This window comes from Macadamia integrifolia, chromosome 9 (assembly GCF_013358625.1).
Source record: "Macadamia integrifolia cultivar HAES 741 chromosome 9, SCU_Mint_v3, whole genome shotgun sequence".
Taxonomy (NCBI): domain Eukaryota; kingdom Viridiplantae; phylum Streptophyta; class Magnoliopsida; order Proteales; family Proteaceae; genus Macadamia; species Macadamia integrifolia.
Window position 1 is genome coordinate 6,877,694 of NC_056565.1, and position 18,492 is coordinate 6,896,185.

The 18,492-nt window shown below is 38.2% G+C and overlaps 1 protein-coding gene and 1 long non-coding RNA gene across 2 annotated transcripts; one reads left to right on the forward strand and one right to left on the reverse strand.

Annotated features, from left to right (window-relative positions):
* The first annotated feature begins 13,719 nt into the window (after window positions 1–13,719).
* LOC122088066 lies at window positions 13,720–14,814 on the forward strand. Its single transcript, XR_006142964.1, has 2 exons — window positions 13,720–13,968; window positions 14,132–14,814. It is a non-coding gene; the product is annotated as an uncharacterized LOC122088066 (long non-coding RNA).
* A 2,360-nt stretch (window positions 14,815–17,174) lies between these two features.
* LOC122088847 lies at window positions 17,175–18,492 on the reverse strand. The gene is made up of 2 exons (XM_042658203.1): window positions 18,198–18,492; window positions 17,175–17,432 (listed from the first exon to the last, which is right to left on the reverse strand). Exons 1-2 carry the CDS (start codon window positions 18,340–18,342, stop codon window positions 17,230–17,232), a joined length of 348 nt encoding a protein of 115 aa, XP_042514137.1. The 5' UTR covers window positions 18,343–18,492; the 3' UTR covers window positions 17,175–17,229.

Here is an 18,492-nt window from a genome sequence, read left to right on the forward strand (position 1 = left end):
TTTGATTTTTTCTGTCATCCTCAAAGCTATTATGAACACTGTGCGCCTTAATACTGACTGTTTGTTACTTAATCAACTAGCACAATGCTCAGTTGCCATCTCAGAGGAAAACAGTTAAAAATCTCAGCACATAAAGATATTTCACCCAAAACAGAGCTGTTTTGTGTTTTATCACAAGTGAATAAACAATGCAAAAGGAGTTGATGTGCTTCTCACATACTAATAATGCAGGATCCTACTTTTGTATAGTAAATTCAATAAGATAACATTTCATATGCATTTTTGGAGGGTCCAATTAGATGCCTTTTGTACTCTTTCTCATATTTTTAATTGGTAGTTCTAAGAAAAGATCACTAACCATGTGTGTTGTCTTCTCATGGCCTCATGGGATGATGTGGGCTCTCCTCTCTGGGTTTTAGGTGTTTGGTTGGTTGTCATGCCATGTACTTTCTCATCTCCTTTTTGCTCATTAAATCTATTTTAATGAGAGAGAGAGAGAGAGAGAGAGAGAGAGAGATATTTAATCAAATTATGCCAATGAATATCCAAATATAAATTCAGATTTTCAATCTCTGGTATCATGGATCTTTGCCTTCAAAATCGCCAAGTCAAGACCTAAATTATACATGCCTTTCTATCAAGTCTTCAAAGATTGATTTGAATCGAAAAATTGAACTGATTCAAGTGGTTCTTAATTAGCAACAAGGAAAAAATAAAAAATTATGCACGTCTTTCTTTACTACTCCTACAGTCATTTTAGATCCATCCTTATGCTACCTCAAACAACTTTTTTTAAAGCTTATCAGGCAATTCACAAATTAGCTCAAAGATTGAAAAGAGACAATGAAAGCAGAATTATCTTTATCTATCACTCAGATGAAGCCCCCTCCCTCCCTCCCGCCATGGATTCAGTTCTTGGTATCAGTATCGTCTCTACCGACACTGATCCAATTCATATCGGTATCAGAGATGATCGATGTGTATTGGTATCAGAGATGATCGATGCGTATCGCATCGATCATTTTTACCTATTGTTTTTCAAAAAAAAAAAAAAAAACATTGTTTTTACTAATTTTACCCCTGAAACGATATGGATAATCAATCCGAATCAATCAAGAATTAGGGATCAATCTTAGACTCTCAATCGATACTGATACGATATGACTCATACAACCGATACAATATCAATACTTTAAACCATGCCTTCCATACCCAAGGAGGAAAAAAATCAAAGGCCTTCTCTCATTGAAACCTGACCCGAATCATATTGGGATTGGGACAAGGATCAAATAGATAGAAACTATCAGCGCCACCTGGTTGAATCGGAAAAGGATAAATAAATAAATAAAATGCCATTTAGGATTGGCCAGAATCGGCGCGGCCTATTTGGCAAATCAGATCCCGATCCCTTGAATCCAAAAGTGGGTGGCAGCCAGGTATTAAGTCCGGCTCAAATTAGCCAATTCATGTACGAAATCTAGGGTTAATCGGATCAGGTTTAACTCGATCTTAATCCCGATTCCAAATATAATAACCTTAAAAGGTAGCTCAAACCTCTCACATCATCCTCACAAAACAATGTTTGAGAGAGAGGTTGGTAGAGTGAAAGAAAGAGAGATCCACACGGATCTCCTACTACTAATAGTCTAATTACACCGCTAATCTGTCTCAAAATTTACATATCTATAGAGGCATAGGATAGAGATGAAAGATTTAAAAGATTCATGAGGGACAAGGATGTCTACAAATTAGGTTATTTTTCAGTTGCATTCCACCTTAATTGACTCCATGTCCCCCTCTCCCATTTCCGTGGCTAAGCATGCTTTTGACATTTCCATCAAATATCTACTGCTAACATGAAAAATTAACCTCTTTCTCCATAAATTAAGGAGGCTGACTCTAGCTCTCCTCTGCACCTCCTCCTCTTTGACTACTCTTCCCATTTTTGTGGGTGACCTTTTTTTCGGGTAAAAAGCAATCATGTGAATAGGTTTATTCATATTATCACTAATGCCGCAATTGGAAATGTTTCAGAAAAATGTTTTTGAAGTTTTTTCGTTCCCGTTTATGATGTGTTTCGTTTTTTTAGAACAAAAATTGAGAAAAAAAAATGATAAAAACAAGAATTGACGGAACGACAAAAGGTAATTCCGTCATTCCAATTTTGTTCCAAAAAAAAAAAAAAAGGACGTTTTGACACGAAACGTTGTTTTTAGAGCAGAAACGTTACCCAACGCAGCCTAAATGGGCTGTTAGCTACTGAGCTTGACTTAATTCCTTGTACGACGAGAAACTTAAAAAATGATGGATCGGACTTCTTTATAGTGTTATAAGATATGTAGCATATATTCAACGATCAAGAACACTCTGATACGTAATCAAAAAGGCATTCAAACGCAGCCCAAGGCATTCTTGGTTATTGAATGTGCACTAAAAGGGGTGTAACCCTAAAGACGTTCCCAATCCAAAAAGGATTAGAAGCCATGGATTAAATAAAGAAACAAAAATAGGAGTAGAAGGTGTCCAGTTTGGTGGAATGAAATACACATGGCAGCTTACCAATGTGCAAGGAGCTGAGCCGGATTCTTAGCTACTCTCGTCAAGTCGGAGTCTTCTTTCCCAAGAATCTTCCTCAGATTGTTCATTCTTGAACTAATAATTTATTTACTTCATGGGGGATTTTTTTGCTAACACACACATAAAACACAAAACAAAAAATAAAAAGTAATGTATTCCCATTTATTGGGATTGGTATTGGCCAATACCAATATTGATACAGATTGGTCATGTCAAGCTCAATCGAAACGATTTTGTCCTCAATTTCGATTAAAAATCTTTATATATAACACCACGTTTTTAAACCATGCTCCACTCCCACCCAGTTTTTATAAACTTTCTTATGTTAATTTGAATTTTATATGACACAAAATAGATGGTTATGCTTGGACACTAAACTAAATAGCCACATGGGAAGGGCCCTACTCCCTTTGTTTCCTCTTCCTTCTTGAAAAAGACTTTACTGAACCAAGATCAAATGAGAGGTACAGCATCCAAACAAATCGAAATTTTGGAGAAAAATCCATGTAGACCAGTAGCTTTCGGAGACCAAAACTCAGATTCTCAAGCCATTGGAAAGGGCGGCAAGCTTGGCAACTAGGTTGCTGGGTTGTTTCTAGTTTCCTTGTATAGGCAAGTTTGGCAATTAGGGGCCATTTTGATAACGTTTCAAGAAACACGTTTCTGCCGTTTTTATGTCAAGAAATGACAGAAATGGAACAAAAAACATTTGATAAACCTGTTCCATTTCTGCTTATTTCAGAAACATAAATAAGAATTTATATTAATTTATGATTCAAGAATAAAAAACGATGGAACAAGTTCTACTTGTTTCGTCGTTTCTGGAAACAGACTTGTGAAACCAACAGGGGCCCCATGGTCTGATCGCTCGTCGTCCGAGTAAATCCTACCGGAGTTTTCACTAGCAACAGTAGTAGGGTTAACAGCACCAGCTGATGCCATTGCTACAGCTACAACAGTATTGGTCAAAACAAGTGGAGGAGAAGAAAGTGAAACAAAGCCCTCCTCTTGCTTTTGCGGAGCAACGATGCTCAACTGCGAGAAACGTTCCTCTAGCCCAACTTTCTTATTATGCAAGCAACCACCATCCTCAACATGAACCCGAATCAGAGGCAAATTAGACATAGAAGGCGAAGAAGATGTTGAACAAAAAGAGCAATTGGTTTCCATCATTGGAGAATCCGACAATGATTGAACATCTTGCCCATATTTATTAACCAGCTTTATATTACCACCCACGGAATCAGGTTGAGGCTCCCCATCAGCAGAAAGGTGGACATGGATGGCATCGTTCAGACCCAGCAAGCCATTAACGGAAGCAGCATCAGTAGAGATCCCTCCGGGCAGGATTCCAGCATCGTTGAGGGCATTCAAGAACCAGTTTTCCGACTTGGAATCGCTAAGGAGACAGCTGACCGAGGCGGCTATTTCGGGCTTGGTAGGAAAGAGGAAGACACTGAGGCGGGAGGGCTTCAAGGAGGAAGTGGTGGTGCAATCATACTCTTCGATCATGTTCACGAGATCTTCGTCGGTGGTGACGTAGATGAGGGAATCGAGGTCTTTGTTGGGGAGTTGGTACTTGAGGGTGAAAGAGCGTCCATGGAGGAGGCTACGAGAGAGCTAGGCAAAGAGGTCTGCAAGGCTAGAGTGGTGGTCCACCACCACGATACGGGGTCTCACCGCCCAGGTAGCAAAAAGACCTGTCGTGAGGGCGGGGAACGATGTTTTCAGAAACAAGGTTTATCAAACACCTACAAAACCATTTATGTTCCTAGAAACGGAAATTTATGTTTCTGTCGTTTCTTGAAATAGAAACGGTAGAAAACGTTATCAAACGAGCCCTAGGTTACTGGGTTGTTCCTAGTTTTCTTGTATAGCCAAGTTGCCAAATCCCTTATCAGTTTTCACAAAACTAAGTATCAAATGAGGAATAGGAACCAAAAATAAGTTAACAAGCTAGCAGTTTGGTTAAACAAGACATATTGATGTTAACTAGCAGTTTGGTTAAACAAGAGATATTGATTTGATATGGCTCTAAATAACCAATCCTTTTTTTTTTTTTTTTTTTTTTTTTAATGCTTTAGTGATTCCCCACCCTCTTCTCTACTATTTAAACTCATATAGAAAAAGCTATTAGTTATGATCATTTACTCTAATAACATGGACCACATGGTTACTTATTTGAGTCCTCAAAATGATCCTAAGGACTGCTTACCAAAAGGAAAAGATCTTTGATCAAACAGAAGCGAAAGAAAACAATCTATATTATTGATTATAATTTTTTAGCTTTAGCATGACCAATGATGTTGGATAGAAAAGAAAACCCTTTGTTTATTGTTGGATAGAAGACATATCTATCATTTTGGTCAAATACTTTATGTCTACTCTGATTCAAAATAATTAAGACTTATCCACAGATGATTAGGATCGATTTCACAATTATTTTCATTCTCTATCAGAGTTTGTTGGGGATGAGATTTTTCTTTTTGAGGGTATCTTTCCTCCTTGATTGATGGATTACATTTTGGTTTCTAGGACTTTTTTTTCTTTTCTTTTCTTTAAGAGCAAGGGATCACATGCCTTGGTATCTACATGCCCCACCAATTGGGATGCACAAGACAGGTTCGTCAAATGGGGTGTGAGGATAGAATTGTAGACGATTTCAACCTGTGAGGATAATGAGAAGAGAGTGTGCCAGAGGTGAAGATAGGAATGATTGTGAAAGGGCCGTACACTCTGAAAGCGTGCACCATTGGGTTCACACAAAAAAATAAAAAATAAACGGAGAGATTTCCCCACGATACTGGTGTGGAGAGGAAACTACACGCAACAACATTGGTTGTTCTTTAAAAAGTAATATCCAAATGGAACCTACATTTTCAAAGCTCGAGAAAAGAAAACTAATGTGAGAGAAATTGCACTCTAACATCGTGAGAAAATTTATGCGGAAAAAATATGCTCAAACTTGAAAAATGTTCAACTATATATATGTTGGTTAGATCTGTTGGATACCATTTCAAAGCTAGTTTTCACTAAACGACCAATTTTATGTGTAGTTATCATGTCTTTTAAGATTTGATTCTTACCTTCCTGCTTGCTTGTTATGTTGTATCATTCAGTTACAAATTCTTAATTTTAAATAAAGAAAAAGGTTGGGTATACCGCCGATATCAAGTATGTTAGCATCCATTGTGTCTATCTCTCTCTTCTTTTTTTTCTAAAATGACCTTCATATCCTTCCTGAATGATACTTTATCATGTGTTCCTATTGGTGCTATCCGCTAACATACTTGATATCGATAGCACACCTATCCCTCTCCTTTTAAGTAATTACAATTGTACAAAGGCAAAACCCTATTTGGATTTCGTAGAGTAGCACTCAAAGCTTCAAGTTTACTCAGTTCTTATCTGAAAGTTTGTTTGTCGCAGGAGGAAGAATTTTGATTCCATCCTCCCATTGTCATGCTGACATATAGGAGATCAGCTAAGATAATTTTGGAACATAAAAGAAAGTGGGTTTGCCAATGGAATACGGAAGAAGGCCTGCTGGTGTGCAAGGTTGTGTTTTTAGGCCTGTGGGGATTGTACTGGGCTTAACATTCTAAGCCCATCAAATAATAGGTTGGGCTGAAAAATTAAGGCCAGCTCCTTTCACGCCAGAAAATTATGCCAAACCAATCTCAGTTGGCAAGGACGATCACCTCGTCGTTAAAAGGAGTTCATCTCAAATAAAAGACAAGAGGTCTTCTGCCTGGCAATGTAGCTCTAATGCTTGTATGAGACTCAATCAGCACCCCCTTTGGGTTCAATCTATAGGAGGTGAGGAGATCATTTCCAGAGGGTGGGGGACTGGTGCAAGAGCTACACGTCTAGATAGAAATCATTTTCTCAAAAAATAAATGTCGTGCACAATTATTCTATGACTCGTTAATTCTTCTTACAAATGACAAGGATGTTCATCATATCCATGCATGTTATTAAAATAAGACACCTTTATAAAAAATAAATAAATAAGACATTATCTCTATTTTTTTTCTACCACAAAAATCTATTAAAAAACATTGCCCTATGTGGATTCCTAATTACCACAATTTTGTTTATTATATTACACATTACCTATTATATTATTTATTATAGTTAATAATTAAGAATTATTTTATTTTTTTCCGTTTCTACCCATCCCAGCTTGTTAAATGATTCATGGTTATGTGGACTTCAAACAACCACATGTTTAAGACCCTCTTTTTTCTTTTATATTATATTTGTAATACTTTTTTTGCTGAAATATCATATTTATGATACCAATAATAACCTAACTTCTACATTATAACACCTAACATATCTATTTCTATAATGTGAAAAACACAGTTTCTACTAAAATTATTAAGGGAGAAAGTTAGATATGCCACTGGCTATCTTAAAATCAACGACTCAATTAATAGAGGGGCATAAGGGATTTTTCCATAGAAAGAAGAAGAGAAATAAACACAGATTTAAAGCGTTATGCCATTCAAGTTCACATGCGAAAGATATGCCTCTAACTAATCTTAGACTTTGACTGAGTTTGGTAGTCATTTCTAGAAATGACGTATTAAAAACATAATTTTCAAATAAAAAATTATTTATTCTACTGTTATCCACGTATTAATCCGATCCGTTTCCCTTTCTCGTGGTTCAAAAAAAAATTTATTCAAAATCATCCGATTCAGCTTGATACAGCCGATTAATATTGATATTATCCGAGACCGGTACCATGGCTGATACCTTGATTTAAAACCATGATGCCGTGGCAGCAATCCCATGAACAGAGCAATGACCATGACAAAATCAGAACTAGATTTGAGAATCAGTAAGAATCGGTCAAAATATGTTCTAACCCTAGTTTTTTAAAAGGGATAGTTCGAGCCAAATCGGTCAGAATCAGGATTGATCTTCAGTCCAAATCGGTCTATCCATCCCGATTTGAAAGAAAAAAAAAAAAAAACTCATCTCCTCCATTCCAACAACATCAACACCTGAGGAATAAACATCAATCCACCACTCAAAAGAAGCAAGAGAAGAACAGAGCGCATGACATTATATATATAGAATCAAGTAAAAAAAAAAAAGAAGGTTTTTTTTAACTCTATAATGTGCTTCATGGTGGCAAAGCTGCTTCTGCCTATACCATGAACACTACCTTCATAAACTGGAAACTAAGAAGAAGAAGAAGAAGAAGAAGAAGAAAAGCTTAAAACAAGCGAGATGGGTAGTTCATAGACAATACAAGAAAGTTTACTACACCAATAACAATGACTAACTACCTATCATGTCTTCCCATCAGTGTCGGCGCCGGAAAGTACCTGCCGGAAAATACGCTGGTGGATTGCCGATCTGAGAACCCAATCTCCGATACAAAGTTTGATAGCAAGTCCATTAAAAAGAGCCCAAATCCAATAAACCTGAAAACACTCCTCCTCAGTATAACTCTCAACACTGCACAAACCACATCTTGAAATGTCGCCATTTTCTTTTTCTCTTCTGCTCTAGAGTCTAGAATTTGAGAATTTATCTTGGGAATAGTAAAGCTATGTAGATCTTCTATATCTTTTTTTTTTGGTGGAAGTAGGATCTTGTACATCGTTCGTGGAAAACGAGGAATAGGTTGGTTTAATTACCAAATTACCCATCCTTTATTTATTATTATTTTGTTTTAACATTTTACTGATGAGGACACTATGTTCTCATTGTCAATGGTTACAAGAAGAATAAACCGTCTGATAGGGCTGCATGTTATATGCCTAGCTTCAGAATGTCGACATAGTTCAAGCCTTACAAAACAATCATGGGAGCGACACGTGGCATGGTAACTGCTGGTAGTTAATAATAATAATAATAATAATAATAATAGGATAAGAATGGTGGTGCAGGTCTGGCTTTGGGAGTTATAGATCTCAATTTCTTTCCCTTCATTGGAATTTTTTAGTTTGTAGGAAGAGCGGATTAGATCCTCATACAAGAATTAATGTTGTTGTAAAGTTCAAAGAATAATGTAATTAAGAGAGAGATAATGAAATCCATGTATTCATCATAGACTTGTACGAGGGTCTTATCCGAACTCATTTGTATGTTGGGAGGGTTAAGACAACTCTCAATATGCCAAGTCATTGATCATATAAAGTTTGCCAAGTGATAGAATAGAGTTCTAAAGAAGGGGGAGATTTCCTCTAACGTCTGTGTGCAGTTTTATATAATGATTGAGGTTTGTGAGTTTCAAATTATCATATGGAAAGATTTTCATAGAAGAGAGAGAATATGCAGTCCATGGCTTTGTGAGGTGATGTGTGAAGGATTCCTTTTCCCCTCAAAAAAAAAATATGAAGATTGGCCATGGAAGAGTGTACATTAGTATGAGGTATTTGATTGAAATCGAATAAGAAATTTAGCATATAACTTGTCGAAGACATATCTTCTCTATCCAACGATCAAAACAATCGCATCATATATTTACATGGCATAAGGTGGACCATTCCTAGAATTTTAGTCAAACTTCCTTCCAAAACTCTAGGTGAATAGAACCCAACCCGATGGCATAGCATGAATCCCATTAACTCTCACTTGATGAACCCAATGGGTAGAGTCGCACTTTTTTTCCCCCAAATGAGAAGGCCTCAGTGCGAGGATGAGGAAGAAGAACGGAATGACCAAAAGCAGTAGTCTATAGTAAGAAGCAAGGGGGCAAAAAAATAATTCCTTATTTGGGTAAATTCAAATTGAATCGGGTAAATCGATCAAATCGAAACTTTATTCGGGTCATTTCAATTTGAGATATTACGACCAAAAATTGAAATCAAACCAATAAAAAACAAAAAATTCCACCCAAAAAAAAAATTTTATTTGCATAATTTTGCATGGTAATCTGACACAAACAAAATCGATTTGCTAACATATTCATACAAGAAACCTAAATCAAATCAAAATTTTCTTATTGGTTTGATTTTGGTTTCACCATTTTCACACCAAAGCCGATTCAACTCAAACTAAAACCATACCAACCAATGGACCGATTGACACCCCTACTTCCAGGTCCCAACAGAAAATGTTTATCTGCATGAAGAAACCAAGACCATTTGCGTAAACAAGTCTAAGAATCTAGCAGAGAAGATAAAAGAACAACGGAGGCCTAGATCTTAATTCTTAAAACAGATATATACTGGGAAGAGATTATATAAGTTGAGACAACAAAATATAACTTTATCTCCTATTAACATAAACCAAGAACTCTCATCACATATATGATATTAAAAGTTGAAATACGTACCAATTAAACCACCTCGGCCATCAAGAAATGCTCTCTGAGATCAGCTAACCTTTGTCAGTTCACAGATCTATCCATGGAGAACAGGGATAGTAACTGTGCGTTAACAGTATCTCTGTGTCCTTCCACATTATTAACTTTTGCTTTCTACCCAAGGAAAAAAAGTGAAACTTATGTTGCATTGTCCCATGTAAATATGGGGGAGGGTTCCCTCCAATGCCTGTATGCAGTTTTCGAGTGTTGGAAAAAGGAAATTATGAAAAGGTAAAACCCTGAAAAATAGAGGGTAAATTAGACATTTTAAGAAGAGAGTGAACAGTGATCTAGGTTTTGGAGGGGACGCCTGCATGCAATTTCGTGGAGAAACTTCTAAAATATGTATTGGGTTTTCTAGAAATTTACTATTTTCTCCTTTTAACCCTTTTAGTGTTGAAATTAAGGTTTTCAAATATCTAATCCCTTTTATACTGTTATGTATGTCGTCAAAATTTCCAGTTGATTCCATCAGCCAATTAACCTAGCCCTTGAAAGAAATATTTTCCTATTGGAGTCTGACATGACCTAAATAGATGGTTTTGACCCTCAGAACCCCCAAAATGCTTACAGATTCCATCGACCATGTTAGGTACTCTAAACCTAATATATCAAATGTGAGGTGTTCCAAACGTAATTTCTCCAGACGTTAAGTATTTTAGGTGTCATTAGGAAATTGAGTATCTAAATTAGTCATACAACAATGCATTACGATCTCTAAGTATACCAAAAACAATATAAGTTGTGTATTTACCAAATAATTGAAGTATTGTATAGACAAATAAGCAAACGACAAATGATTGAAAGAATTACAATAATAAAGTGTAGTCCAAATATTTGCCCTGCCTAGCCCTATCAGGTTGGGCCTTGGGCCCAAATAGGCTATTGTTTAACAAAAACTTTGGGCCTGTAAAGTGAAGACCATTTGTGCTAAATTCAGGACCGAGTCATTCTGGCCATGGGCTAGCCCCTCCCAAGTTTCATCCATAGGTAGCTTCCTATTGGCTGAGCTTGGCTATAACAATTTGATAAGCCCAAACCCAACCCACTTGATGATGGTTATGTAGGATTAGGGGCGTCAATTGCTCGGGCCAGGCCGGTCTCGATCGGGCTTAACCGGGCCTGGCAATGTGAAATCCTTGTACCGTGAATGCTCGTTTACTTAAACGGGCCTGGGTTTGGGGGGCATGGTATGGTTTGTAATTGGGTTGGTCGGTGTCGGGCTTTAATCGGGCTACCTTAAATGGGCCTTAAACAGCCTATGAGCCTATTTAATTCTAAACGGGTTCAAAACAGGCTATAAACGTGTCTACCCTAAAATCATTTTTTAAGCGTATTAAACTATTGACTTTAAAACTAATGGAGGATAACATTCACAATTCTAAAACCATATCCAAGGGAATCATGTTTTTAAAATGTAATCTAAATTACAATAATTACACTATTTTTAACAATTGAATTATCTAAGAACATTACAAACCTGTAATTGGATTTTTGATTCACTGGTATACGTACTACAATGAAAGGAAAAGCCTATTTTGGGCAGCTGTCTTTCCCTTCAATCAAACAATGGCTTTTTTGATTTTATCAAAACCAGAGAGAGTTTGAGACAGTAAAAAAAATACCTTATATCAGAACCAGCAATGGCTTCTTTGATTTTATCAGAACCAGAGGAATCTGAGACAGTAAAAAAATAAAATAAATGAATAAATAAAATACCTTATATCAAAACCAGCAATGGCTTATTTGATTTTATCAGAACCAGAGAGAGTCTGAGACGGGAAAAAAAAAAAAAAAAAACCTTACCTCTTGCAAAGGAAACCGAAGTCTGAAAATTTGAGGAAGATGAGAGCTTGAGAGATTAAGATTTAAAACCACATCATCGAATCTTGATCTTGAGTCTGAGGATGAAGAAGACTCGATGGAAAAGGGCAGTGGCGACTAGAGGGAAGAGGGTAACGGCTAGCAGCAACAACTAGAGGGAAGAGGGCACAGGCTACCAGCGGCATGCGGCGATTGGAGGGATGAGGGAAGAGGGAAGTGGTCCTTGTGACTTCCAGAGTTCCAGTAGTTCTTTAGGCAATTAGGCCTTTAGGGTTTTTTTCCACAGGAATTTACCATTGAGTCCTATCTATTCCTTACTCATATTTTGTAGTATTAGTGGTAGAATATGTATTTACTATTTAGGCATTTTTCTAAAGGGGGTCGGTCGGGCTAAATGAGTCGATCCTAATAGGCTTCTTAAGTGAGTCGGGTAGGTCGGGCGCCTGACGGGCTACTACTCTACACCGTAAACGCCCGCTTAATAAATGGGCCGGGCTTAAGCATGACACATTTATTAAACGGGCCGGTTCAAGTCTGGCCTTAAGCCAGTCGGGTTGGGTCGGGCCTACCGATGCGGGCTCAGGATTGACACCCCTATGTAGGATGGTCTAGTTTCATATCCCCATCTTCGTACACTTTAACAGAGTTTTACATTTGGTTTGAGTCTCCGGCCATGGGACCCATTGGTGATCACTAATAGAGAGGTTGCAAATTGTAAAAGAAGAAAGTTTTCCTTCACAATGCAGGATGGTTCATCATATCATCTAAGGGTTTTAGTATGTTTCTTATTTTACCCTTCTACGTGAATCTAAATCCCCACAGGCAAGGGATTCCCCTTCGTTGTGGCTTAGTAGTTTTCATGCTCGACGATGAAAACCTACAGCTTTGGGCCAGCTTCCACATCTAACCCAAAATCTATAAACAGAAGTTCAACCACACATGCCCTATATGGGATATGACCTATAAATCAGGCCCACTAGCCAGAGGTAGTAAACTTTATAGGTAAAATGATCAGTCCACAAAGAGAGTTAGTGATGTGGGCTCCACTTGTAGCCAAGTGGTTTTACAAATGGAAAAGCCTTTCCACTGCTATCATGTCATAAAGGTGCAAGTTCACATGACAAGTGAGTTGGAATCCTCCTTATAACCATGGAATTTGTAAAGCATTTTGGAGAGTTAATTGAATCATCTACAATTATTGAATTTGCATTTTCTTGTAATATTTTCAGCCATGTCTATACTGTGAAGTTCTGTCTGGTTGCAACGGAAATAGGGAAAGAAAAATTAAAGAAAGTGAAAAGAAATATTTGTGCCTCTATAATAGATATTTCATTTCTTAAAAAATATTTACATTTTCCTTGTAATCAAACTGTAAAAATTATTTTCCTCGCAAAATATATTTCATTCTCAGTATTTCCATGACAATCAAACAGTGAAGGAAACGTTTTCCACGATGCCAATATACTATCACCCTCTCATATGAATTTTTTTATTATTTTCTCTCTCCAATCTAGACCATGTAGGCCTATATAAATGAAATTGTTCTCCACACTGCCATTGGGATGGTGAGGGAGATCCCCTGCATCCGTTTTATGGGCAAACCACTCTTCAAAGAGTTCATAATAGATATGTGTTAAAGTCATCAGTAAAAAATTGAAAATATCAATTCAAATAGCTATGCCTGTTCGGATCTCATAAAAAAAAAAAAAAAAAAAAGTAGGATGGCTTTTTTTTTTCTTTTTTAAGTTGAATTTTGACCTTCCAAAAAAGCTTGAATATTTTTAAATGAGAGAAGGACAAATATGCTAGCGAGTTACCCAAGAATTGGGTATGCTAACAAATGTAGACCATTGGATTATTATGATAGTTGAATCTTTGCCTTCTATTTAATGTATTATAATACAATACATATACAGCCCTTTCATATTTTATACATACTCTGACCTGACATGTCAACCGCCAGTCCTCCACTGACTTGTACTCTCTCTCTTTTCATCACAACTAGTGCAATAGAGGAGCCCCGGAGCGCCTGCACCGCTTTCTCTGTTGCTGTCGTTCGAAAAAAAATCAGATTCCGTAACTTCTTTGCCTCCTCTTTAAGCCTGCGCAACAAAGGAGCCCTGAAGCCCCTCCACCCCTGTCTCTAGTCATATACAACGTGGTTTGCCTCTGTTGCTGCTGTTCGAAGAAAACATCACGGATTCTTGTTGTTGCCGTTCGCCTCCTCTTTAATTCCGGTAAGGCCTCTTCATCATTTACCTTTTTTTTTTCCCATCCACATCAGCGATTTGTGTGAACCCATTTACAGTTAAATTTGGACAGCCATTTTGGCGATTGGCAGCCGATGTTAAAGAACTTTTTAATCCTGCTTGAGGTTAAAGAACTTTTCTACTCTTCCAGGTCCTTGGAAATGCAAAAGGAGCTGTGACTGTGGTGGTTTCTATTCTAATCTTTAGAAATCCTATTTCAGTGATTGGAATGCTTGGTTACTCGCTAACAGTTATGGGAATTATCTTTTACAGCGAAGTGAAGAAACTGTCTGTGCTGAAACGGCATACAAATACAGGAATGTGTTTTCTTGAATTTTATCTTTTTTTATTATGAGGGTCGCCAACATGATTCTTGGAGCTGAGATTGAAAACACATTAGTTCGAGGCTCGTTCAGAGAGATGGAATGTTTCTAAGGGTGGTTGCCCCTCTATGAGATTTAAGAATTTTCTCAAATTAGACCGATGATTCTCTGAAACTCAACAACCCTTCTCTCTTCTACACAAAAAAAAAACTGAGATTGGTGCTATTCAGCCGATTTCATATATTGCACCCTACAAATTCCTTTTGTCGGAGACCGGCGATAGGGTTTCCACCTGTATCAAGCATCAACAACAACGACTAGCTTAGGAAAGGCTAGGAAAATCTCAATAAGAGGACTCATTGGTCTGTCTTTTCTTCCCATGATATAGGAATCTGTAGTATTCTTTTCAGGGACAGAATTGAGTCTCTATGCCCAATTTATTTTTATTTTTTTAGTCATTTTGACATTTCTTGATTAATTAATGGAAGATATTCTGATATTTTTACCATTATTTCCAGCCAACACATGTTGACAACAACCAGTTACTAACCTCTTGTCCTGCCATTGTAAATGTTTGTTTTAACGTGTGTATCTGGAAAAAAGCTTGTTCTGTCAAGGTGTTACATGTATCAAGGAGAAGAAGAATGCCTCTTTATTTTGGAAAATAATCCTCTATTTTTCTTATTCCTGTTTTTCCTTGTTTTGCTACCTGCAGAACACGACACGTGGACAACTTTAAGAACAACGCACTGGATGTAATAATCCTCACCCAACCTTGACCGTTGGATCCTCTGTTGTCCACGTGTCGTGTTCTGCAGATAACAAAACAAGGAAAAACAGGGATGAAAAAAACAGAGGATTTTGATCCATTTATTTTCATCAAGTAACTTGTAAACTTCAATGAGGTTTATAACCTTCCTGTAAACTTCAATAAGGTTTCATCAAGTTTATTTTGCCCACACCCCGTTGCCAATGGTACACGCTTTTATTTGTGGCTCAAAGCAATAAATGCCAAAGAAAATAAAGAACTCATCGCTAAATTTCATCCTCCGTGGGCAATAGTTCTTGCACCAACACCATACCAAGAATGCAGTGGCAGTGACAACCTTTAATCTAAATTCGGTAAACACCCATTCACATTAAGGGGCATCTTCTTCTTTTTGTTTATGGGGACACAACCTGGATAAGTTACCGAAGGTTAAAAAAATATGGAACATGACATGGGAACAACCTCCATAGAATTTAATTAAAATCTGCAGGTTAGTTCCATTGGTTTTCTGCTATGTTACCAACTAAAATGAATAAAAATTACCCAAATTTAAGTGTATTCATAATCAATTCACAATAACCTAGGACGAGAACAGGACACAGTCAAAAAATTAAGATTAAGTGCAGTACATTCATGACCAATTCATAAGAGGGGTTTGAGAATTGGGCACAATTAGAACCAAAACTGATTCAATGCCTTTCCATCCACAGCTACACACATGAACCAAGTCTGATGCAATGCTTTTCCATCAACAACATCTTCGAAAAATAGATAATATACAATGTCATTCCAGGATCCCCTGGGGCTATTCATTTAAACACAGTACTAGGGACCCGCTTGATAACGTTTCTGTCGTTTTTGTTCCAAGAAACGGCAGAAACAGAAATTGTTGTTTCTGGAAACAGAAACAGGTAAGAGAGGTGTTTGATAATTCTTGTTTCTGGAACCATGAGGTTCTTGACCCATAAGGCTCACAAGCAGTCTGCATCTCCTCCCTCTCTCGCTCTCACCTCCGACCCAGCGTTCACCTCAACTCTCCCGTCCGCCGTAAATCTGCGGCGACCCCCACCACACCATATCCTCCCTCTCTCTCTCTCTCTCTCTCTCTCTCTCTCTCTCTCTCTCTCTCTCTCTCTGGCTATTTCCTGATGCAAATCTTACCCTCTTATACTCTTGAAATTTCCGGATTCCGTCGCTTCCTTTGCCGGATAACTTTGGATTGTACTGGTACAGATTCTCCACTTGTAGTTCCTTTGCCTTTCGAGTTTCGATTTGCAGAGACGCGTGTGAACTTTGTACATGAAATAAACCCTAGAGAGAGAGAGAGTAGAGAGAGAAAGTGAAACGGGTAAGGGGGTTGCTGGCTATGAGGGCCTGCAACGGGCTGTGCTAAAGCTTGGCCAGAGGGGCTGCGGAAGGCTCGGATGCCATGGCGGAGTCAGCCGTAAGGCCGTCAGATCTAAAGATCGAGAACCCATTTTGTGAACTGAGTTTGAGATCCCCATTGGCGCCGAAGACGAAGAATCCATCCTCTGAACTAGGTTTAGTTTCATAAGCAAAGGGCTCCCCAACTCCTCCCCCTTGCTCCCACCTCCGCCCTCCCTGCAATTCCCCAGTCCATCCCAATCTGTTACAATTCAGATCGATGGCGGCAATGGGAAGGTCCCCGATCGGGAATGGCCCAAATTCCATCTATTCCATGAGGTTGAAGTAAGGCCAAAGAGAGAGAGACGAATGTTTCTTGTCTGAGCGGTAGCAGTCTTCAAGAGCTCCTCGTAGCCGCACCGAGCAGCGACGGTGATGAAGAGGTGACGATGAAAGGTGTTCCACCAACGAGATGAAGAAGGGTCCGTAGTCGATCGATTGTTTGTACCCCATGGTCGATCGATTGTTTGTACCCCAATTTTGTTTCGAGAAACGAGCGAAACAAGTAAAATTTGTTTCGTCATTCATGTTTCTTGGAGCATAAATTGTTATAAATTTCAAGTTTATGCTCTAAGAAACAAGTGGAACAGAACACTTTTACCAAACGGTATTTATGTTGTTTCTTTATTTCTGAGAACAAGAAAACACAGAAACACATTTCTGGTTACGTTATCAAATGGGCCCTAGGTCTCTCTCCTTCCATTTACTTGGGACAAAATGCTTTCAAACCAACTAGCATACAATGCCGAAACTGACAACCTGCTTGATAAACAAGCCATTCATTTCAAATCCAGCAAGGAATACAAGCTTGTTGTTCCAGACATACATATTACAAAATGGAGCAGCTCTTCTGAGCCTTCTTATTCTTTTTTTCTTTTGCTTGAGTGGCTGGAGCACCACTTTTATGGCCGCATCAAATACTGTCTTAACAGAATCTGCATTCACAACATAGTTTTCACAAACACATGAACACACTAGAGCCAAACTCTTATATGATCACCACATCTGACAGAAGAAGTGTTGAAATAGAGCTTAAGTGTCAAATAAATTTCGCCCTGAACTCACTTATTGTCACAAAGAGTTATTCAAAGTCTAAGACAACAGAGAAGAGGATAAACTGGAAAAAATATAAGACAATATTCAGAATTGCTGTCATCCATCAGAACTTTCAAGCACTTGCATGTATCACAACCGAAAACTAAAGAAATCGAAGACAATAGAGAAGAGGATAAACTATCTCAGAAACAGAGGGAGAAATTGCAGTTCAGGCATCCCTCACCCAAGCAAATCGGCACTCCCCAATAACAGTAAAGGGGAAGAGAGAGAGAGAGAGAGAAGAAGGAGGAGGGAGATTGAAAAGTGTGCTGCTTCAATGGGGTGAGAGAGAGAGAGATAGAGAGATCATAAACATATTTGCACCATCTTCTTCAAATCACCATTGAAGGTCTATAACTTTTGAAGAAGAAGTGCAGAGTATATCTATGATCTCTCTCTCACACACACACAACCACACCGATAAGAAAATCTCTTCACCACCTAAGTATCTATCTATCTATCTAGTCGAACTTAATTTAATCATGAGATGCAGAGAAACTTTTAATCAAATATTCAGAAGGGATTGTTAGTTCTGCCAGTGACACCGACAAATGGGGAATGGCGATAGAACTGAAATTCCAAGAAAATCATAAGAAAGAAGATACATTGCAGCGTTGTTACACAGATACGTTGAGCTCCGGGAGGCCAATAGCGGTCGTTGTCCCAGAAGTTGCTGCAGGAAGAAGATGGGTCTCCCAGCTGCGACCAGAGATGATCCCTGCAGACGTCGAGAGAAGAAGCCCTAAGCATTGCGAGCACTCACCAAGTTAAACCTTCATTCTTCTTTTCCTCTTTCCTCTCTTCCCAGCTGCCACCAGCAATGATCCCTGCAGAAGTCGAGAGGAAAGCCTAAGCGCTGAGGCCACTCTCCAAATTAAATTTGACTGTGGCTGAAAGTGA